This window comes from Fringilla coelebs (genome assembly GCF_963513975.1).
Source record: "Fringilla coelebs genome assembly, chromosome: 13".
Classification (NCBI taxonomy): domain Eukaryota; kingdom Metazoa; phylum Chordata; class Aves; order Passeriformes; family Fringillidae; genus Fringilla; species Fringilla coelebs.
This window is the reverse complement of record NC_140039.1, coordinates 2930845-2953412: the sequence shown is the minus strand read 5'-3', so window position 1 is coordinate 2953412 and position 22568 is coordinate 2930845. Positions and strand designations below refer to the sequence as shown.

At 53.2% G+C, this 22568-nt stretch overlaps 1 protein-coding gene across 1 annotated transcript; it reads right to left on the bottom strand.

The window, feature by feature from the left end:
- Positions 1 to 3029: 3029 nt before the first annotated feature.
- Positions 3030 to 22328, bottom strand: LOC311158677 (uncharacterized protein; the record flags this gene model as incomplete). The annotated part of the gene is made up of 12 exons (XM_084214248.1): positions 3030 to 3219; positions 3886 to 3906; positions 4060 to 4214; positions 4946 to 5053; positions 5729 to 5763; positions 6838 to 6909; positions 8130 to 8262; positions 10590 to 10610; positions 11631 to 11836; positions 19784 to 19875; positions 20040 to 20446; positions 21693 to 22328. The coding sequence occupies 12 exons, from the start codon at positions 22326 to 22328 to the stop codon at positions 3030 to 3032; spliced, it is 2076 nt and encodes a 691-aa protein (XP_084070374.1).
- Positions 22329 to 22568: the final 240 nt, after the last annotated feature.

The following is a 22568-nucleotide window of genomic DNA, read 5'->3' as shown; positions in this document are numbered from 1 at the left end:
TCCCCTTTCCCAGGGGTTGAGCCCCTCTGCCCAATAAGCTGTGTGCTGAGGTAGGGACCATGGGATGTGCCTGTCTCCCGTTGTTAAGAACACCCCATGTCCCCAGCACCCACCGGCTTCTTGTTCTGACGAAAGAATCTGATCTCCCCCGGTGAGAGACGCTTGACATACGTATTCTGTTTTGGGTTTGTGGGGGAGAAGCCCCTACTGCTTTGCAAGCCTTGTTAGTTCAGTAGCAGTGTACGGGATTTCTTTAGTGGTTATGCGCGGGTCAGGATCTTCATTATTGATAGAGTTGCACTCTGTCTTAATTACAGGTGTTATGCTGTTGTAACAACAGTGTTTCCTGCAACTTTTCATCAGAGCTAATTCTGTTTGAGGGCAATTTTGAATAATGTGAGGAGTTTCCTTCTCCTCTGCCTCTTTTGAGGAATCAGCATTATGTGAGTTTTTAACTTGTTCCTCTCTCAAGGCAGCCCGTAATAACTTATTTTCATTTCTTTCTTCATCTAATTGTTTTTGCAAGATTACAGCTAGGTTTTGGAGGGAGTCTATTATAGCATTCTCCTCACTTCTTCACTTAAGTGAGTTTCTATGGCTGCTGTGAGGCAAGCTCCCAAAACTGAGCAGAGGATAGTCTTATTTTTGCCCAGTTTGAGTTTTGTTTCATGTTGCAAAGAACATATTCTATCAAGAACATTCTCTAAGTTAAATCAATGGCAGTTTGCAATTGGAGGAGGAGGAAATACAGCTTTGTCCACAAGGGAGCAGAGCTGGGGGTCCTCTCCTCACGAGAGCAGGTTGGCATGTACACCCCTGGATCCCACATCTCGAGGTTACAATCTTGGGTCCTGGCTCCGACTAACATCATCTTAGGTTGTGGTGAGGGGCCATTAAGGTTTTCAGAGCCTCTGCTGGCTCCAGACCTTGCCCCCGATATCCAGACACTACTTTGATCTCTAAATTCCAAATTGGCTGGCCGGTTTAGGGGTTTATGAGCTTGCGTTTGGTGGGGGGCTTGCCCCGTTGCATGTTGGCTCTAAACTTGTTTTCATATCAACTCGGAGGCTCCCTCCCCTCACTGTCATTGACCTGTCTGTGGCAGGGTGATACTGATACAATAGAATTAACGACTACATTTGCATATCCGTCTGTCGGGGTGCCATCTCCCAGGAAACAGCAGGACTACGCCCAGCCGCTGCTCCGGCGACTTGGGCCGGTCCCCGCCTCTGGGACCCCCCGTGCAAGCCCCGGGGTTCCCCCCCAGCCGGCTCAGCTGGGCCCCCTGCTTGAGGGGGGGCCGCCCGCCGTTCCCCGGGGCGGGTCTGCACCCCAGGGGCACCTCCCGTGGGGCTCCCCCGTCCCTGCCGAGACCCGCGCCCGAGGGAGGCTGCCCCGCCGCTCCCGGGTCACCAGGCAGCGGCGGGAGGGCTCAGAACACTATTGAGAACAGGTGATTAAAAGGAAGATGTTAACAGAACATTACAACATGAAATACTTAACAATAAATAGTTAGAACTCCCACTAGGCAGTTATTGGTATCACTTGGGAGCCTTGCCATTTTAAAAAAATGGATAACGCCTTCTTTTGTTCATAACACTTTCCTGTATAATTTTGCATAGAAAGAGATGGGGAAAGGAAAGGTTATTCTTTTCACACTTGGGAAACAATCTTTTTTCCAGAAGAATCAGTTTCTTCCTCAGTGACCACCAGGGAGGGTACCTGAAGACTCCACCAAGAAGGCCCTGTGATCCCAGTGCATCCAGCAATGCAAGAAAGTAAGGCCTGCCTCTTAATACTACAGTGTTGTTAAAGACATTTATTCTCAAGGTTTGGTGACAAGAGGAACAAGGTGAAGCCAGTTACTGCAAAATGCCCGCACAAGCACCACTGCATATCACAGCCAAAGGAAGGATGAAGCCCTGGTGTCCCACAACCATGGCCCAAGCGGCCACAGAGCCTCCTTCCACCCTGGGTGCATTGCAGCCCCACTGACCAGCAAGAAGAAAAGGGCCCTCCTGAGAGCAAGCAAACTTAACCCTCTGACATAACACAAATTTAGAGGGCAAAAACATAAAAAAACACACAAGATAAGCCGCGCTTGCCAGTGAGAAGGGTTGGAATTCTCTGCCACTCGACCCTTCCCCAGCAGGTTCCCAAATGCAACTGGGGTCTAAGCTGCGCCCTGCCAAGGAACAGAGCCAGCCGCCGTGAGTGGGAGAAGGCGCGGCCGCAGTTGCAGCCCCGGGTGCCTCCTGTGGGCCCGGGCACGGCCGTGGCTGTAAATGTGCTGGGCTGCAGCACAGGGCCAGGGCGGAGCTCAGCAGCCTCAGCAGAGCCCACGGCCGCGGCCCTTCCCTGCCAGGGCCCGAGCCTGGCCCGGCCCGGCCCGGCCTGAGCAGCTCGGCCTGGCCTCAGGGGATGGGCTCGGCCCGCCCGCTGTGCCCACAGGCCGGGCCCAGGGCTCTGCAAGAGGCTTTCTCCCCGCCCTGCAAAACCTCGGCCAAGCGACCCCTTGCTGTGCTGGGAAGAGTAAAAACCCCCTCAAATGTAACCCTTCTGCACACCTGATGAGGGATCCCTGCATGCCTTAGGAGAGGCCATTAATATTCCTTTGTGCTTCCTGAGGGATCCCTGCACCCTTCAGTAGTGACCCCAAAATATCCCTGTGTGCCTCATGAGGGATCCCTGCAGCCTTCAGCACTGACCCCAAAATATCCCTGTGTGCCTCATGAGGTGCAGGCCCAGATGATCCCATGGAAGGAAATGTGCCCTCAGCCCAGGGACGCTCAGCATGGGCTCCCCCAGCCCTCGGGGCCGCGCCGCTGGTCACAGCAGCCCCTGCCTGGCTCCTGCCTGCCCACCCCGTGGGCATCCACGGCTGCTCCTGGGCATGGAGCTCAGCCAGGGCTGGTGCTGGCTGGGCTTTGCTGCTGATAGCACCCGGAGACAGGTATGACAACTCCATTTCTTTATTGAAACAAAAATGTGGGCCAAGCGCTGCCCTGGCAGACAGGGCCTGCCCACCTTCACTCCGGGCTGGAGTACAGGACCAGGGGACTCACGGGCAGAGGGTCTCGTTTTAGAGGGGTGGGCTTTGGGAAGCACTCGTGCCGGTGCTGCAGCCATGGCAGGGCAGATAGGGGCAGATGTGGGTAGCTGGGAGCACGAGTCCAGATCTCGTTGCCCGAGATTACAGGCTCTTTTTCTGCAGAGCGCCTGTGGAGAGAGGAGGTGGCTGAGGCCCCAGCTGCCAGTGGCACACAGGGACCCTCCTGCACAGCAGGGCCCAGAGCTGGCAAGGCTCCCCAGCACGGCTGGAGCTGCTGGCACAGCTTGGCCCAGCTGCACAGCTGCCCCTCACGGCCCCGGCGAGCAGGGGACGGCTCTGGGCAGGGTCCCTGGCCAGGAGCGGGCCCCAGAGCGCCTCTGCCTTTCCAGGGCAATCTCCTCCCTGCTCTTTCTCCTCCCCACCGTGCTCTGCCTCTGCCCTGTGCCCCTGGGGCTGCTCTTGGCCATGCAGCCTCAGTGGGAGCCAGCCCTGGCTGCAGCCCCAGCCGGCCCCCCAGGACAAGGCCCAGCACTTCAGAGGCCAATGAAAGCACTGGGCAGCAGCAGAACCCTCAGCAGAGTCATTTGGACAACCATGGACTGGCCACAGTTCCACTGCAGCCTCACTGGGAATGTTCCCTGACCATGAGCAGCCTTTAAAGGCAGCTGTTTGAAGTAGAGAATCATTAAATACTCACCATTTTCCCTTCCAGCAACATAAGATTCCAGCACAGAAAATCAAGGGGCAAAGTGCCCCAACAGCCAGAATGGCCATCAACTTAAGTAGACAAGGTGTTCCCCAGCAGAAGACTTTCCTCCAGATGTTGTCATTACGTGTTGAGGTGCCGGCTGCATCTGTGGGAGCAAAGGGGAGCGTGAGCCCGTGCTGTGCTGCCCTGCTGAGCTGGCAGCACGGTGGATCCGGCCAGGACGTTCTGGCTCCCAGTTTTCCCCCGAGCTGGGGCCTGCAGGCACCTTGCTGCCCCTTGCACCAGGACTGCTCAGTACCCGAGCCCCTGAGCCTGCATGCCATAATTCCTCTCTGCTGTGCCCTTCTGCTCCAGGCAATACTTGTCAAAGACAGGGAGAACAACAAGGAAAATGCTCTGGGTTTTGGAGCTGCTCCAGGGCCCTCCCTCCTGCAAACAGCTGCCTCGCTGCATCTACCCAGAGACCGGCAAATCGCAGGGGATCTCGGGCCCGTGGTGCAGTTTGGGCTCCCTGTCAGCTGATGGCAAACGCCTTCCAGCAGAGGCTGGGGAGAAGCTGCAGCCAGGCCAGGCTGGGGAACAGCCCTGCAGGGCGTGGAAGCAGCAGCGGGGCAGCGAGGCTGCCATGGATCCCTTCCCGCTGTGCCGGGCACGGCGTGTGCAGATGTGCAGCCAAAGCCCCCGGCTGCTGAGCCCCAGGGAAGGCTGAGGGAATGCACCCACCACGCTGGCTGTCCACATCACTCCGTATTTTTTCTAGATGTTTGGATTCCTCCAGGGACTTACGAGCTCCTCTGAGTTTGTTCTTCCTTCTCAGGGGACCTTAAGAGAAATATTTCCATTTCCTAGCAATGGGTCCCACAGAAGCAGGGCTCAGCCTGCGGCATCAGCAGGGACACACTACTCACGTCTGCGACGGGAGCTGGGCTTGCGTGCAACATCCACCAAAGGACCTGGGAAAGTCCTCCGTGCAGACAGCCCTGTAACTCAACAGCCACAGAGGCTTCTGTCATCTCTGCTCATCTGCAGGAACACCACTGAGCCACAGGAGTGGTGAGGGGATGGCGCAGGGCGAGGACAAACACGTGCGTGGTTCTGTCCTGGCACCTGCAGCGATGCCCCCCTGGCCGAGCTGTGGGCTCTGAGCTGGCAGAGCTCTCCAAGGGGAAAAGGCCTTGACCTACCCTGCCCATCTCCCAGAGGCTCAGTAATGGGTATGGGATGGGAACCCAGAACATCATTGTCAACAGGATCATCTTCCTGATTAGGATTATCTTCATCATCAGGTTCAGCTGCAAAGAAAGGCAGGAGAGAACAGCTCCCGTGACACTGCTGAAGATTCTCCTTCAGGCCCGAGTGGCAGTGAGGGCACCTGGGTGATTGGTGCCCTCCAGGCACTCCCTGGGCTCTGCCTTCCCTCACAGCAGGGCCAGGGGGACCAAGTGCATGCAGTGGTCCCACACTGGGATGGAAGGAGCCCCTTGCAGGGCAGTTGGGGCAAAAAGGACTCCCTGGATCTGCCAGCAGCTCTAAACCCAGCCCCAGGCAGGGCCAGGGCTTGGCAGTGGCAGCAGGAGCAGCTCAGGCTCCCTGGGGCCGGCACAGGAGCTGTGAAAGGCTCAGCCCCGGGGCACAGCCCTGGGCCCGGCCCCTTCCCTCTCTGCTCTTCTCTGTGGCTGCACAGGGCACACGGAAGGACACAGTGGCATTGCACACGGGAGGAAATGGACAGCTAAATGCTCCTTCCTCCCACTGACAGCCATCCTGTGGGATCAATGTTGGGTACAAAGTAGAAATTTGCAAGCCAGGATTCCTAGAATCCATCAAACTTCACAGGATCTTAAGGGAAATGACACAGGAACGCTACTCTGAACCAGGATTACTCTTGGACAATGATTACTCAGTTAGGAAAGGGTTGCTGTTACCCTACCTTCACCAAGCTCCAAGGTCTTTAAGCTGTGCTTTACCAGCATTTCCAAACGATCAAAGTCACGATCCCAGTCTAGAAAGGAACACAGATGGAAACCGTCCCATGGTGTCATGGTGTGTTGGGATCCCTTTCTCTAGGGAACCCAGCACTGCACAGGGGTCAGGTAATGCTGTGTTCCAGGAGCGCCAAGCAGCAGAGAGGGCAGCTCAAGCCTCAGCCGGGCTCAGGCCCAGAGGCACAGCAATTACCTCTTGGCACTGTGCCTGGCATCGCCTCCCTTCCTGCAGCAGAGGCTGCCAGTGAGCCCCTGCTTCCTCCGGGAAACTGAGCCTTCAGCACAGCCTCTCCTTCCATCTCTGCAGGAAGGAAAAGGGAGAGCTGGATCAGGTAGGGCTGTTCCCCAGTGGGAAGGTGGCACCTTCAGGAGGCAATGTTTGGAAAGCACATTAATAAGGTTCTGTAAGTCATCGAAGTCTTGGAGCGGGGCCAGGGCTATCGCTTCACCAGACCACAAACTCTGCTGCTGCCTGATCTATCCTGAGACCAGGAAATCAAAGGGATTCTCAGGGGGTGCAGTTTGGGCTCCCTGTCAGCTGATGGCGAACGCCTTCCAGCAGAGACTGGGGAGAAGTTGCAGCCAGGACAGGCTGGCGAGCAGCCCTGCAGGGCATGGAAGCAGCAGTGGGACAGCGAGGCTGCCATGGATGCCTTCCTGCTGTGCCGGGCACGGCGTGTGCAGATGTGCAGCCAAAGCCCCCGGCTGCTGAGCCCCAGGACAAGGCTGAGGGAATGCACCCACCATGGCACCTCTCTATATCACTCAGCATCTTCTCCATGTGTTTGGATGTCTCTAGGGACTTACTGTCCCCTCTAGGTTTGTTCCTCCCTCTCAGAGGACCTTTAGAGAAGTATTTCTATTTCCCCCAGAATGGATCCCACAGAACCAGGGCTCAGCCTGTGGGGTCAGCAGGGACACACTACTCACCCCTGTGACGGGAGCTGGGCTTGTGTGCAGCAATCAGGAATGGAGCCTGAAAAGTCCTCCCTGCAGACACCCCTGTAACCCAACAGCCACAGAAGCTTCTGTCACCTGCATCCTGCCAGGTTGTCAATGATTATTCTCTGAGGGGAACATTGACAACATACCTGCAGGAGGCTTAAGAGGCTGCAAATCTTCATTGAGCCAAGCTGCTGTGGAAATCTTCCTAGCATGCTCATCTAGAGGAGAGCAAAGACCAAACCCATTTCCATGATGTGCTGGGATCCCCCTCTGCCTTTGGGAATTGGGCACTGCAAATGGGTCGGTTCGAGCCGTGGCAGCCAATATGGGAATGGCCAAGGCCAAAGCTGCACAGGGGTCTGGGGAGCTCTGGGCTGGCTCCTGGTCACTCTCCACCCTCTTTGCAGGCCCTGTGACCCATCCCTGGAAAGAAAAAAGGCCCAGGCCCAGGCCCATGGAGGCCCTCTCCCTCCCCCAGAGGAAACCCTCCCTAAAGGCCTGGGGAAAACCATCCCCAGCGCTTCCCGGGGAGCAGGGAGCGCTGTCCCGGGACAGGGGAGCCAGGCTGCCGGCTCACCTGCTCCCCGCGCTGGCAGCGGAGCAGCCTGGGCAGCCCTGGCAGGCAGGGCCACGGCCAGGAGGAGGAGCAGGAAGAGGCGCAGAGCAAGGGCCATGGTGCCTTGCCCTCTGCCAGTCGCGCAGCTCTTGCTGCCACCGCTGTCCTGACACCGCTGTCCCAACGTCAGCACCGCTGCTGCCACCGCCGCTGCTGCCGCAACAGTTGTGCTCAAGGACTGACTGGTGGCTCCTTGTGCTGCTGTGCACCTCTGTGAGCTCAGAGCCTGCTGTGACCTCATGGCCAGGGTGGAGTTGTGTGGGGAATTCTTTGGCAGGGAGCTCATCCTGCCCAGCTGCTCTGTCCAAGGGTTGTGACATAGCTGATCTCACAGGCTGGGCCATGAAGGGATGGAGAGCAGCCCTGCCAAGAAGGACTTGGCGGTGCTGCTAGATGAGGGGCTGGACATGAGCCAGCCATGTGCATCCAAAGGAGAGTGCCCAGCAGTTTGACGGAGGTGATTCCACCCCTCTGCTCTGTGAGACTCCACCTGGATTACTGTGGAGGAGGTTTCACAGGGATTTTTTTGAGCCATTGAGATGTTTGACAAGAGGATCCATGTTTTGCCCCTGAAAGAATTTCTTACCAAGGTCGTTGACATAGAAACCAAGAAAGAAAAAAGGATGAATAAGAGAAATGTGCAACTGCCTATTCTAAGGAGCACTTTGCTTGTCTCTCATGACCATTGAGGAAAGTGTAAAGTTATGAGCTTTGTAAGAATGTAGAACAAGCATGCATGCTAGAATAAAAACAGGGTTTGAAGCCTTCTGGAAACGCAGTGTGTTTTTTTGTTTTGTCTCCGTCTCTACCACGACAGAGTACTGCAACCAGCTCTGGGCTCCCCACGCAGGAAGGACATGGCCCTCTTGGATCTAGTCCAGAGGAGGGACAAATGCTTGGAGGGCTGGAGCCCTTCTGCTTTGGAGACAGGCTGGGAGAGCTGGCAGTGTTCAGCCTGGAAGAGAGAAGACTCCAGGGACACCTGATTGCTGCCTTTCAGGACCTTAAGCGGGCTTGTAAAAGAGATGGGACAGAATTTTTAGTAGAGCCTTTTCTGACAGACCAAGGGGAATGGTTTTAATCTAAAAGAGGGTCGATTCAGACCACACAAAAGAAATCCATTTTTTGCACTGGAGGTTTGGAAACCCTGGCACAGGTTGCCCAGTGAGGTGGACATCCATCCCTGCAGACATTCAAGCTCATGCTCGGAGCAAGCTGACCTAGTTAAAGGTGTCCCTGCTCACTGCAGGGACTGCATCGGACTAGATGGCCTTTAAATGTCCCTTCCAAGCCAAGCCAGTCTGTGCTCCTGTGCACCATCAAAGCAGTGCTGGATTAGTGCTGGGGTGATTATGTGGCTCCTGTATTTTGGTACTTGTGTCATTTAGCAATTGGCCACGACAGGGTTCCTGGGCTGGGCAGTGAAATCTGCAAATAACACACAGTGTGCTCAAGGAGAAACAGGAGAGGAGCACGGCTTCCAGTTCAGATAAATGCCAGCATTTTGCTTCCCGTTCCTTGTTAAGAAATAAAGGAATGTCCTGAAGGTCCCTTCATGTGGGTGCATTATTGGCTGTATCTGTGCTTGTGTTCTGTAAAACACGAGGTAAGTTGTGACAGCTTCTTGCCCCATTTGTCACTGGATAAAACCCAAATACTGCATGGCTCCTTGTCTACTTTCTTCCAAATCAAGGCAAATTTTGTTCATGATTGAGTGGGACATATTCATCTGTTCACAAGGAAGTTCTTCTTGCCATTCACACGGTGGCGAGGTTGCTCTGTGGATTTGCTCTAATCGGACTGTAATAAAGGCCTACCTCTCACGAGAATGAAAGCTGATGCATTGGGAGGCCAAGTCTGGAGTAATTTGTCCTGGTGTCTGGCACTGTAGAGAGTTGTTCTGGAATTAAATGACGTTTGAAGACAGGTGTAGTCTACCATACTTCTAGCATAGTAGAAGTGAAAAAACAGCCTGTGAAACAAGATTGAACCCTTTCTTCTTCCTCCTCCTCCCAGGAATTTTAATTTCTGAGGTGTAAGCTCTTCAGCTTCCTCACAAGCATTGTTTTAATTCAGACAGGTGTGGTGTGAAGCTTGAAGAAATGCTGGTTTATAGCACAAAAACTAATAGTAATCCATTCCCAGGTAAAGCCATGCATTTCCCAAATAACTCTACCTATCCTCAGGGATGTTTCAAAAAGGATCATGGTAGAAGCTGGGAGTGGGGAGAAAGATTGTCATCAAAATTAAAAATACAGCTTGCTGAGATTGTTATATTCCTATACAGAGAGATTAAAAATTGTTCATATATGGAACATTCACTAAGAACTGGATGACAGATTGACAAAATAATTGCTTGGGGAACAAAAAAACCATAAATAAAAATAAGTTTACATGTAGATAATAACTAAATCATCATGCTAAGAAAAAAACCTGACCTGCCAAAACTAAAACCAGTAAAGCTGTTTCTCAATACAAAAACAAAAAGATTGAAAAGAATAAGAAATCCTCAAGACCAACAATATTTACAGGAACCTCCAAGTATTGGGAAAAAACGAAGGAAACTGTAGTGTGCAATTCACAGAGGTAACCTGGAATTTATTGGTGGATTTGTTAGAAACTTTCTGAGAGCAGAGAGGAAAAGCATAGGGGCTGGTCAGCCCATGTGTGGGCATTTACAGCTGGCTGAGGGATGTTTCTGGGACCAACTGCAGGGAAGAAAAGCAGCACACAGTGACTGGGACAATCTCATTGCTGGCTCTAGACTTTTTGTCAGCCTGTCCCCTGGGGCTGGGGGAGCTGTCCTGGGGCAGGGAGGCCAGGGCTGGCAGTGGCTGCTCAGGGATGGCTTTGGCCCCTGTCCCTCGAAGCAGCGCCTGCCCAAGCACCTGCGCTGCCCCCGGGCTCTCCTCCCGGCCTGCTGGGCTTTGTTGGGTGGCACAGCCGGTGCCCAGGGGCGCCAAGGTGCCTGCAGGGCCCAGCTCTGGGGGAAACGCAGAGCGTCCTGCCCGGATCCACCGTGCTGCCAGCTCAGCAGGGCAGCCCAGCACAGGCTCACGCTCCCCATTGCTCCCACGGGTGCAGCCGGCTCCACAGCACGAGTTCCCCATTCCCAGAAGGAGTGTGAAAAATGCCAGTCACTTGTTTCTAAAATTTTTAAATTTTCATAGTAATAAAATGGTTATCAAAAGAGCAATATAATTAGAGTAATCATAATTTTGGACAATTTGGATTAGGACGATATGAGACAATAGAAAGGAAGAGTTACGGACCTCCGGGTACCTTTTTCTGGGCAGCATAAGCCTGAAAAAAGACACACGTTAACAGAGAACTAACCCTTAAAAACAATAATCTGTTGCATATTCATACATCTCAGACATGATGCATCAATTCCATTCAAACACAGGATTCTGTCTGGTCATCAGCAACTTCTTCCCATTAATCCTAAGGGCGTCTTCATGGCTGAGTGAGGCAGGGGAAAGTTTCTTCTGACAGGAGAGCAATCAATTCTTTTTCTTTGAAAGATTTAGGTGTCCCGTGGCTGCTTTCTCACTGCGAGTCCTTCCTTTTAAAAAAGTATCTTATGTAGCATAGTTTCTATTTTAACCTTACGGTATAACCTAAAACTATATTTAACACATGACTTAAGAAAATTAATAGAGCATCAGCTTCTACCACAACACATAAAATATTCATTTTAAAATTTGCGAAAAGCCAACCATAAAAAACGCATTTTCCACAGGGGCTCGGAAGGGGTTGCTGTTGGGGAACACTCAGTTTGCTTGTAAAAAGGGCAAGTGTGGCCTTCTATTTCTGCCAGGAAAGGATTTGGAAGTGCTCAACTGAAACCTGACTGAGGGCTTCCCTGTTGCACTGTGAGTTTTGGACTGTAATTCAGTCCTAGTAGTCAGTGTTATAAACTCCCCTTCATTTTGTATTGTTTTAGCCCCCCTCATTTTCTAGTGTTATAGCACACTTATGGGGTACTCCTTTCCCCCCTGTTGTTGGTTTTGCCCTGCTTGTCCATCTCCCCAAAGACCTGCCCTTTTGGTCCCTGTTCCTCCTCCTACTGAATGTCAATCCCTCCCCAAGCCTGCCCCTTTCTCCAGAAACTTCCCTATCAATTTGGTAGCCTTCAAAACCCCATTGGTTTGTTTAAGTTGTCCTCCTCCCCTGTAATGCCCTGTTGGTTTAAACCTTGTATTCCCCGCCTTGTGTTCCACCCTCAGTTTCTCCCAATTGGCTGAAGATTGTATCCTCCGCCGGGACCTCCCCCGTTAGAAATTGGTGATGCCTTTACTTCAGGGTCTTTCTGTCCCTGACTGTCTGGGGAGTGAACATACAGAAGACTTCTCCCTGCTCCCTGTTCCTGCCCCAGACGCAGTCCACCAGGGCTGTAAAGCAGCTGTGCCCTACAGCCACAGCCCAGAGTCGACAGTTTTCTGGGGGCGGCGCGCTCTGGGTGTTGGCGTTGGCAGCTGGTCGGGCTGAAGAAATCCAGCACTGCAGCACTTCCCGAATCAGCTCTTCTGTAGCAATGAAGAGATGGAGCTGTCACCCCAGTGTGAGGGTGCTAGCAGCAGCAAAGCCTTTAGAGGGACCCAAACGTAACACTCGGGAAGCAGCAACAGTGCTGAACCATCCCCCTTGTGCGTCCACCATGTGTCCCTGGGTGAAAAGATGAGGCCTGTGGGGCAAATCCCCACTCTGCTCCTAAGAGATCTGGGGCTGCCCCAGGCCCAGTGTCTGTCGGGCTCTGAGCTGATGCCTCAGGCTCTGAAGGACTTCAGTGAGAGTGCAGCCTCACTGCACTGTTCTCAAGGCAAGCACCTACTGAAGGCTTCCCTCTTTTCCTGGGCATGCCGCTGGAGGAGGTGCAGGCCCAGATGATCCCATGGAAGGAAATGTGCCCTCAGCCCAGGGACGCTCAGCATGGGCTCCCCCAGCCCTCGGGGCCGCGCCGCTGGTCACAGCAGCCCCTGCCTGGCTCCTGCCTACCCACACCGTGGGCATCCACGGCTGCTCCTGGGCATGGAGCTCAGCCAGGGCTGGTGCTGGCTGGGCTTTGCTGCTGCTAGCACTAGGACAGAGCTGTGAAAACTCCATTTTTTTATTGAAAAATGTGAAAGAAGCTCTGCCCTAGCAGACAGGGCCTGCCCACCTTCACTCCGGGCGGGAGCACAGGACCAGGGGGCTCAGGGGTAGAGGGTCTCATTTTGGAGGGGTGGGTTTTGGGAAGGCCTCGTTCTGCTGCTGAAGCCACGGAAGGGCACATAGGGGCAGCCGTGGATAGAAGGGATCACGAGCCCAGATCTCCTTGGCCAAGTTGCTAGGCTCTTCTGGAGATTCACAAGAGCGCCTGTGGAGAGAGGAGGTGGCTGAGGCCCCAGCTGCCCGTGGCACACAGGGACCCTCCTGCACAGCAGGGCCCAGAGCTGGCAAGGCTCCCCAGCACGGCTGGAGCTGCTGGCACAGCTTGGCCCAGCTGCACAGCTGCCCCTCACGGCCCCGGCGAGCAGGGGACGGCTCTGGGCAGGGTCCCTGGCCAGGAGCGGGCCCCAGAGCACCTCTGCCTTTCCAGGGCAATCTCCTCCCTGCTCTTTCTCCTCCCCACCGTGCTTTGCCTCTGCCCTGTGCCCCTGGGGCTGCTCTTGGCCATGTAGCCTCAGTGGGAGCCAGCCCTGGCTGCAGCCCCAGCCGGCCCCCCAGGACAAGGCCCAGCACTTCAGAGGCCAATGAAAGCACTGGGCAGCAGCAGAACCCTCAGCAGAGTCATTTGGACAGTCATGGACTGGCCACAACTCCACTGCAGCCTCCCTGGGAATGTTCCCTGCCTATGAGCCAGCCTTTAAAGGCAGCTATTTGAAGTAGAGAATCATTAAACACTCACCAGTTTCCCTTCCAGCAACACAAGATTCTGGCACAGCAAATGGCCAGGCAAAGTGCCACAACAGCCAGAATGGCCATCAACTTAAGCAAACAAGGTGTTCCCCAGCAGAAGACTCTTCTCATGACGGGTTTCGTGATGGTTCATGGGCGATCTCAGGCTACAAAAAACAGGCACGGTCCAAGATGGTTTGCAGTGGTAATCAAAACAATTGCACTTTTATTGAAATACCCCCGGCAGAAAATGCATTGGGGAAGAATTGGGGAAAAGGAGAAAAACAAGGAAAATATGGAGGCAAAGGAAGAGGGTATATAGCCACCAAACGTGGGAATGGCGAAGGTCCTTCGGTGTCCAGCTGTTGAGGTTCACCAGTTCACGTCAGGGGAGATCTCAGAGATGCAGTTCTTCTGGATTCCAATGACACGCTTTCTCGATGGCGGAAGGGAATGATTTTGAAATGGAATCTGTTCTACTGGGGGAAAAATTGGTATTTGGTAGAAGGGTACACACAGTCCTTTTTCTCAGCGGGCGAGAGCCATTGTTTTCGTGGTTCAGTGCTTGCACCTGCAACATCCATCTTGCTTTGGTCAGCTCGCCTCCCCCTGCGCACATTCCCCGGGCTGGGGGGCTTCAGACCCAGTCCTTGGAGAGTGCTGGAGAGGCCTCTTCACATGGGGATTTCATGTCTCTGCTTTTTCTCTGGGGAAGTGGCTTCCTCCATCTCAGTTTGTGTGTGACGGTGGGTGCAAACGGAGAACAGGGGTCTTCTTTGAGGGACCACCCCTAGAAGTCAGGAGAAGTCCAGCCAGGCCAAGAATTGGGGGAGGAAAATCCCAGAGCTATTGTTGCAAAAAGGTCATAATGGCCTTTTTCTTCTCATGGAGCGCAGTGTAGCATGCAGCAAAATACACACACCTGTGACAGCAGTAGCTTAGCTATACTCTCAGGTCTCCAAGTCCTTTGGCTTACAGAGCCAGAGGCCTTTGGACAAGGGGGGGTCTTTTCTTCAGTGGTCCCTCAATGACAGTCGTGAGGCAGATGAGGGATATTTTGAACAGACTCTCACACCCTGTAACCCAAGAGCCACAGAAGCTTCTGTCACCTGGTTCCCGCCAGGCTGTCAATGATTATCATCTGAGGGGAACATTGACAACATGCCTGCAAGAGGCTTAAGAGGCTGCAAATCTTCATGGAGCCAAGCTGCTGGGGAAATTTTCCTAGCATGCTCATCTAGAGGGGAGCAAAGACCAGACCCATTTCCATGATGTGCTGGGATCCCCCTCTGCCTTTGTGAACTGGGCATTGCAAGGGCGTCGGGTACGGCTGTGGGAGCCAGATGGGAACGGCCAAGGCCAAAGCTGCACAGGGGCTGGGGGGGAGCTCTGGGCTGGCTCCTGGTAACTCTCCACCCTCTTTTCAGGCCCTGTGACCCATCCCTCCAGAGGAAACAGGGGCTGCCCAGGCCCCATGGGGGCTCTCTCCCTCCCGCAGAGGAAACCCTCCCTAAAGGCCTGGGGAAAACCATGCCCAGCGCTTCCCGGGGAGCAGGGAGCGCTGTCCCGGGACAGGGGAGCCAGGCTGCCGGCTCACCTGCTCCCCGCGCTGGCAGCGGAGCAGCCTGGGCAGCCCTGGCAGGCAGGGCCACGGCCAGGAGGAGCAGCAGGAAGAGGCGCAGAGCAAGGGCCATGGTGCCTTGCCCTCTGCCAGTCGCGCAGCTCTTGCTGCCACCGCTGTCCCGACACCGCTGTCCCAACGTCAGCACCATTTGTTATGGACTGAGAGGCTGGACACTGTGATGCTGTAGAACCACAGGGCTCTGTGACCTCAGCCTGCTGTGACATCACAATCCTGCTGTGACCCCAGAGCCTGCTGTGACATCACAATCCTGCTGTGACCCCAGAGCCTGCTGTGACATCACAATCCTGCTGTGACCTCGTGGCCTGGGGAAGATGGACCTCAGCACTGGAATTTTCTTTCTTGGGGAGGGAGCTTGTTCTGCCTGGCAGTTGTATCCAAGGGCTGGGCCTGCCCGCCCAGGTCGAGCTCACTGCTCTGTGTTCTGGGCACTGGCACAGGAGATCACATTGAGACAAAGTAAAAATTTTCCAGGGTAGAAGTCCATTTTCATTTAGGTGAAATGTACATCTTTACGGTTTCTGTAATTTGAAAATGTAGCTATTTAGTGTGACTGCCTGTTCTTGCAAAAAGCCTAGGCTCAGAGAAACTGCTTCAGTGAAGGACAGAGAAAGGTGGTGGGGGGGAGACAGAGGGAGATAGAGAGAGACAGAGACTGCTAAGGGGGCAGGTCAGCCTGACCTAGGAATTCTTTCTGATAAAGAAGAACTAGCGCCAAATGTCACGCGAAATTTGTAAAAATAGATATGCATGAACCTATTGTGAAATTGTATGCATATGCATTTGAGAGAGAGCTAAAAAGAGACCTGAAGTTCCCAGAGGTGTGCATGCCTTTTAAGGAGAGTAATCTCCACGTGTCCAGCGCTGCAATAAACATACCAGCTTTGCAACTTTATCAGAGTTGTGGAGTTTTCAGTCTTCTCCGCAAAACAACATCCAAGCATTTCTGAGCTCCTCAGGCACTGTCAGCTACAACCCAAGATGCTGAGGAGTGAGTGATCTCTGGCTGGAAACAAGTGCCACATTCCCTCCTGTCAGCAGCTTCCCAGCTGGAAGTTTGGCACCTTGGGGTGGCCATGGCTAACACAGCCCTTTGGTTTCACAGCCCAGGTGAAGCCTTTACTTCAGCATTTGCTCTTCATGTGCAATTTAAGGCTCTGCTTCCTCTTGTGGTCCTCAAAGGGCACAGTCAGTCAATAAAACAGCAGGGAAAACCACCCATATCTTCATATGGCATATCTTCAATGCTTTGATATGCCAAAGGAAACCTTGAGGAGCACAGGGTGGGTCTGTGCTGCCTGACCAAGCCAGAGGCCTTCCATGAAGGAGTGGCTGCCTCAGTGCACAAGGGAAGAGCTAGAGATGCCACCAGCCTGGACTTCTGTAATGCCCTGGACACATCAGCCTTGCCCAGCATCCTTGTCCCTCCCTTGGTGAGCTGTGGATCTGATGGAGGCACAGTTTGGAGAATGAGGAATTGCCTGGCAGGTCACAGACAGGGGGTTGTGGTCAATGGCTCAGAGGCCTGATGGATGTCAGTGACCAGTGGTGTCCCTCAGGGTGACAGCGAAACCCCCCTGGACACTGGGAACTCAGTGTCCTGATGGTGCTGCTGGACAGGAGAGCTGGAGGTGCCTCCCTGTGCTGGGTTGTACGATAGGTGTGTATTCTATTTGCCATCTGTTAAGAGGTGGGGCAGGTATCTTCTCTTCATGAGACAGTTTTCTTTATCTCTTCCACAAACCCATCCTCCATCCAGGAGATATTTTCTGTTAATGGGCCAGCGAGTGTCCCTGCATGGCTGATAAAATTCCATCATCCCATCGGAAGAAGCTCCACCCAGGGGAGGAGCCAAGCATTCCTATCCAGACAGAATCTGAGGTTTTGGGGACACCACAGCAGCCGTTTTCCTACTGCATTCCCAGAGGAAGACCAGGCCCTTCTAAACCACCACTGGAACTTCAGAGGAAAACTCAAGGCCATGGTTGGGATTTTAGATCAGTGATTGCAAGTAGGTCTCAGATGAAGGTCTAGAAGAGGGATTTGAATAATAAAAGAGCTTTTAAAATCTGAACCTAAAAGAAGAAAGCATTTCCTCGATAAATATGAAACTATAAACAGGAACAGTGTGTAAAGCTCATAGCTTGGACTCATTCTTGAATATGATCCTCTCTGGAAGAAATTGGACTTTAGCTGGAGGAAGCCTGTGGCTCACCAAGCCAGTCAGGGTGAATTCTCAGGAGAGATATCTGCAATTGTCAATGCTTTCTGCAGATCACCCAAATCCCCCCCGTTCTTCTCCAGCCCTACCTTGCAGCATTAGCTCTTGCCAACTCCAGACCCTGCTCACAAACTCTGTGTGGCAGCTGGCAGGGGAGAAAACTGTTCACTGGAAAGGTGACTGAAACACAGGCAGGCTTTAACAGTACAGGTAACAGCAACTGAAACACAGCATTGTCCTAGACTGGGAAGCAATATGTATTCTGTTGACCATCTGTTAGAGGTATGGCAGTTGTTTTCTGTTCATTGGGCCATTTTCTTTATCTCTTCCACAACCAGTCCTCTTTCTGGGGAGACATCTGCTGGAAAGGGGCCAGTGAGTGTCCCTGCATGGCTGATAAGAATTCCATCATCCCATTGTGAGATGCTCTGCCCAGAGGGAGGAGCTAAACATTCCCAACTGGATATAATCTGGGCTCTTGGGACATCAGAACAGCATTTCCACTGGATGCCCAGAGGAACAGCTGCCTCTTCCACTGGATTTTCAGAGAAGACTACACCCTTTTCTACAGGATCCCTGCTCCAACAGAACCCCACCTGACACTCCAGGAGGGCTGCAGCCACAATTCCAATTGGACTGCTATGAGCACCCTGACCAACAGGGTGTCAGGTTGTGTACTGACTCTGTCAGTGTTGTTTTAGTTTACTGCATTGTTTATTTTATCTTTTTATTTTCTTCCCTACTAAAATAACTGTTATTCCTGCTCCCATATCTTTGCCTGAGAGCCCCCCTTAATTTCAAATTTATCATAATTTGGAGGGAGGGGGTTTACAGTTTCAGGTTCAAGGGAGGCTCCTGCCTTCCTTAGAAGAGACCTGTCTTTCCAAACCAAGACAAACCTGACTTAACCAACAGGGCAATGACACTCTTGCCAAGTGACAGAACCCTGTGGATTCCCAGCTGTCCCTCCCTCTCCATGCCTCAGCCAACCCATCTCTTCCCCTCACCAAGCACTCCCAGCAGCTCACCCGAGCCACACCCATGGATGAGGGCTCCTGCACATCAGAAGGTGATTCTTTCGGAGCAGGAGGCCTCTGGGCTGCCTGAGCACCGGTGGGAGCAAGCAGAGGGAGTGGGACAAGCTGGGACAGCCAAGGCTGTGTGGGGCAGAGCTGCTGCTGAACACTTTCCCCACCCTAACACACAGCCCTGCACTGTTTATTCACCATTTTGTGCCAGTTTGGGCACCTCTTGTGCCACTCTGGGAACATGTGGAGCGATGGGATTCCATGTGTTACGGAATATGAGCACAGGCATGCAAGTCCCAATTATCATTATGCATCTCTGAGTTACACTGTTTGCACCAAGAGCTGTTTCACTGGACGGGGAGCTGCAGGTGCTTTGTGGCCAACAGAGAATCTCAAGGGGTGGAAGCTGGCCTGGGCCTCTGCTAAAGTGCCACAGGGCTAAAAAAGGGGTGTAGTTCCCAAATGGTCAGTCCAGCACCATTCCTGAGCTTGACACTCACTTTAAATTAGCATGCAATTTAAAAGTAGGTATTACAAATGAAGGTTGTCTTACAAGAAACATGTCATTTACATTTCTAAATTTGCACTCTTTGTTTTGATGTAACCCATGAAGTTCCTGCACTGCAAGGCCAGTGGATGTTGTTCATTGCCTTTAACCTGTTTCAAGGTGATCTTTTTTTATCCTTCATCGTACTTTGGAAAAGCAATTCCACAGGACAAGAACCCCTCTTAGATCTTTGGTGCTCATGCCAAGGAGAAGGTGACAGCCCTGACAAGCTGTGTGATCCCTTTTAGCACCAGGACTTGTGTCACTCCTCCAGAGACCCCTGACAGTCACCTTGAATGTTACGTGCCCTCGCAGTGGTTTTTAAATCCTATGAACGTTTAAAGAAATGCTTCTATTTTCTTTGATCTTCTGCAACCATGCATGTATTAACATACAAATGCTGCCAGAAAGACACTGGACAAAATGGTTATTTTTAGAATTTCCTCACTTCATAAAACAGTACAATAGCAAGGATGCCACAAATAACTCACTATGAATTCTTCTTGTAAGCAAACAGAGGAAGTGTGAGTTTAGGAAGAGGCAAGGACTTCAGAAGATGCAATTTATTAAAATACTAGATTTAGTAGTGTAAGTAAAAATATGTCTAGAAATACTGGTTTTGCTTTGGGTCAGTGAAAATATAAACTAGATTTTATTGCATAGGTCAGTCTGAAACTTGGGCAGAGATGACTAACACTTAATAACCACCGGTGAGTGCAAGTTTGGTCTGAGATTAAAAGCAACAAAAGCAGTGAACTATTAAATTTGTGACCACCTTTCTAACTTCTGGAAGGATTTGTTAATGCCACTACAAAAGTGGGGTTCAGTTGGCTAGTGTTTTTTGTTGAGATTCCCACTCTACTCTTTTGTGGGTTTAGGAACGTTTCAGCTTCTCTCCTCTATTGCCTGTTCTCTCAGTGAAGAAGCAATGAAGTCACAGCAAGTTTCAAACCACAGGCCAGACGTTGTCCTTGTGTGCTTTTCCCCAGTTCTGAGGACAAGCTGAAGAGCTTGAATATGAAATGGAGAGTCAGCCATCTGATTACAGCTGGCTTGGGACGGGACCTACGGACCAGGAAAGGCAGCGAAAGAAGTGTGTTGGCAATGGTTTCTGAAGGAGTGTCAGCAGTTTGTGTTGGGGCTTTCCTGAAGCATTACCATGCTGAGTCCTGTTGTTGTGTGTCTGAGGAGTGACTTCAGCTCTCTGTAGATCAGCATCCTGACTTTGGCCTGGAAGACTCCTAGATCTCCTAAAGACCCGACCAAGAAAATGGATGAGCAGCTTCTAATTTCCCTCTGGCCAGATTTTACAAGGTGTTTTGGAGATATCTAATAAGCCCCAGCCAGAGATTCTCAAACTCACTTGTGCCCCAACACTGATTTTATAGGCACTTTTTGTCAGACTCCAACCTACCTGTCGTGCTGCAGTTGTGATTCCAGCTGCTGGATGTGTATTTGCAGATGTGGCACCTCCTTAGCTCTCACTTCCAGCTCCTTCACTTTGCCAAGACTGTTCAGGACAGCGTGTCTGGCCTCTTCCACTTTCCTCCTCATCTCTGCCTGCTCCCTCTTCAGGTGACGGTTGCAATCTTCCAGGCTGACCAGAGCTTCCTGAGAGCTCTTCAGCTCCTTCTCCAGCTCCTGACTGAACCTGATGGCTTCTTCAATCTGCCCATCCCTGGAGCTCCGCATGAGCTCCATTTCCTCCAGGACACTCTGGAGGCACTTGGTCTGGGAGTGCTTCTGTGTTAATGGTGTCTTCCTCCCTATGAAGCAGGATCCTCCTTCTGCATGGCTGGCATGGCTCTTCCGCAGTCCCACCTGCAATGACCAGGAGCACAAAGCAGGGAGAAATTGATGGGTTTTAATGAAGACTGGAAGGGGCTGGATTGTGCTTTGTTGGTTTGGTTTTTTTTTGTTTCAGTCACATAGAGTTGATCAGCAACTAACTTTGCCAAATACAGAGACAAGGAAACAATCTCTGGAAAGTAGTTTTTAATACCTAGCTATGCAATTAATTTTCAAACTACACATTACCATGTTATTGCACAAGTTTCGGAGTAGTTTTCATGTCATTACTATGGTCTGTACTCAGGAGTCAGGCAGTCTGCTGAAAAAGATATTTCCAATGAAGTTGTGTTCAGAAGAAGAGAGCAGAGAGCAGCTGGGGGTGTTCTGGAGCTCTCCTCTTTGTCGTTTCCATTCTTCCTGGGACCTCTGACTGGTGACTTTGTGTTTGCTGCTGATTTCCTTTCCCTTTTCCAGAGGAAAATGGTAAAAGTGTCTCTGACCTGCCTTGCTGGACATTGTGAAGACAGCAGTCATCTACTGCAAGTGGAAGTGTCCCAGGTGGAGCAGAGTTCTGTGAGTGCTGTGTTAGTATCAAATCCCACCTGGTGAGACCTGCCACAACAATGGGTCCATGCTGCCCTTCCCTGCTCTGCCTGTTCCATGCTATTTCATGCCAGAGGAATTTAACTGCTGTTAAGTGTGTGTACAGCAGAACCAGCCCTGGAATTAATGGGGCTGTGCACAGGAGCCCCAGACTATTCATCAGCCTGCCTGCAGAGCTGGCTCCAACTCTGAACTCTTGTGACCGCACTCTAAGGAAAACATCCTTCTAATGTTCCTTACAGGAACTTCTCACTGAGACACTGCTTGTGCTTGTGCAGGCAGGACTCCAAAAGTTCTTTCTCACTTCAAGAAAAACCCTGCACTGGTGTACATCCAGCACATGGTATCAGCACATCCTGACTGCACGTGCAGTAGAAGCAGCAGCAGCATTGTACACCTGGGTTTGTTAAGCTGAACTGCCCTACGCTTTTAACAGAGTGCTCACCACAACTATATTGATGGTACACCGGTGCCATACATTCCTGCTTAAAGCCTCCCTGTAACTAAACTTTGCTAAAAAGTTAATGCCGAGGATGAACGAGCAACTTCGGTCTCAGTCTGGCAGTGGAGGGGTTATAAACACTGATTCTGCGAGAGCAGCATCTCTCCTGAAGCACTCGGGGCCAGCCGAGCCGCCCCCGGGAGGCCGGTGCAGAAGCCGGCCCGGACTCACCTGCAGCGCCAGGCACCGCGCATCGCTGCTCTGCAGGGCGGCGCGCATGTCCTCCACCAGCTCCCGCAGGCTGCCGTTCTCCTCCTCCAGCTTGGCGATGCGGTCCTCGGCCTGCTCCAGCGCCACGGTCTCCTCGTAGCACTCCCGGGAGCAGGGCCCCGGCGGCCGCCGCTCGGCGCTGCCCGCGGCTCCGCGGCCGGCGGGCTCGGTGCGGCGGCGGCGGCGGGGGCTGCGCAGGCGGATCTGGGTCTCGATGTGCTCGCTCTCCCGGCCCAGCGGCAGCCGCGGCCCCGCGCGGGTGCTGAAGTGGCCGCAGAGCCGCGCGTGGAACTGGCGGAAGGTGAGCTCGGCCGAGAGCCCGTCCCACAGCCCCGCGCACTCCTCGGGCTCCGCCGCCTCCTCCAGCCCCAGCACCTGGCACAGCGTGCGGAAGTCCTCGCCGGGGATGCGGCCCGAACCGGCGCAGTCCAAGTGGTGGAAGATCTCCTGCAGGTACTGGTCCAAGCCGGTGGCCAGCACGACGATCTCGTTCTCCACGCCGCGGTCCAGCCCGTAGTGGTAGGCGAGGGCGCTGACCAGCCACTGCGTGCGCCGGGCCGGCCGCCCGTAGGGGTCCCAGCCCTCAGGCGGCTCCATCGCGCCCGCCCGGCCCGCGGCGCTGCCCGAGCATCGTGAGCTCCCGCCCGGCCGAGCGCTCGGCCCCGGCCCGCGGCGGGGCGGGACGGGCGGGGCGGGGCCGCCGCCGCTCCAGCGCCGCTCGCCGAGCGCCCGGCTCGCCCCGCAGCGGAGCCGCGTCCGCCTTTGTCCGGCACGAAAGGGGATTCCGGCAAAGCGGCCGGCTGCCACCCTGCTCCGTTTGGCTGCCAAGCCTGCGCC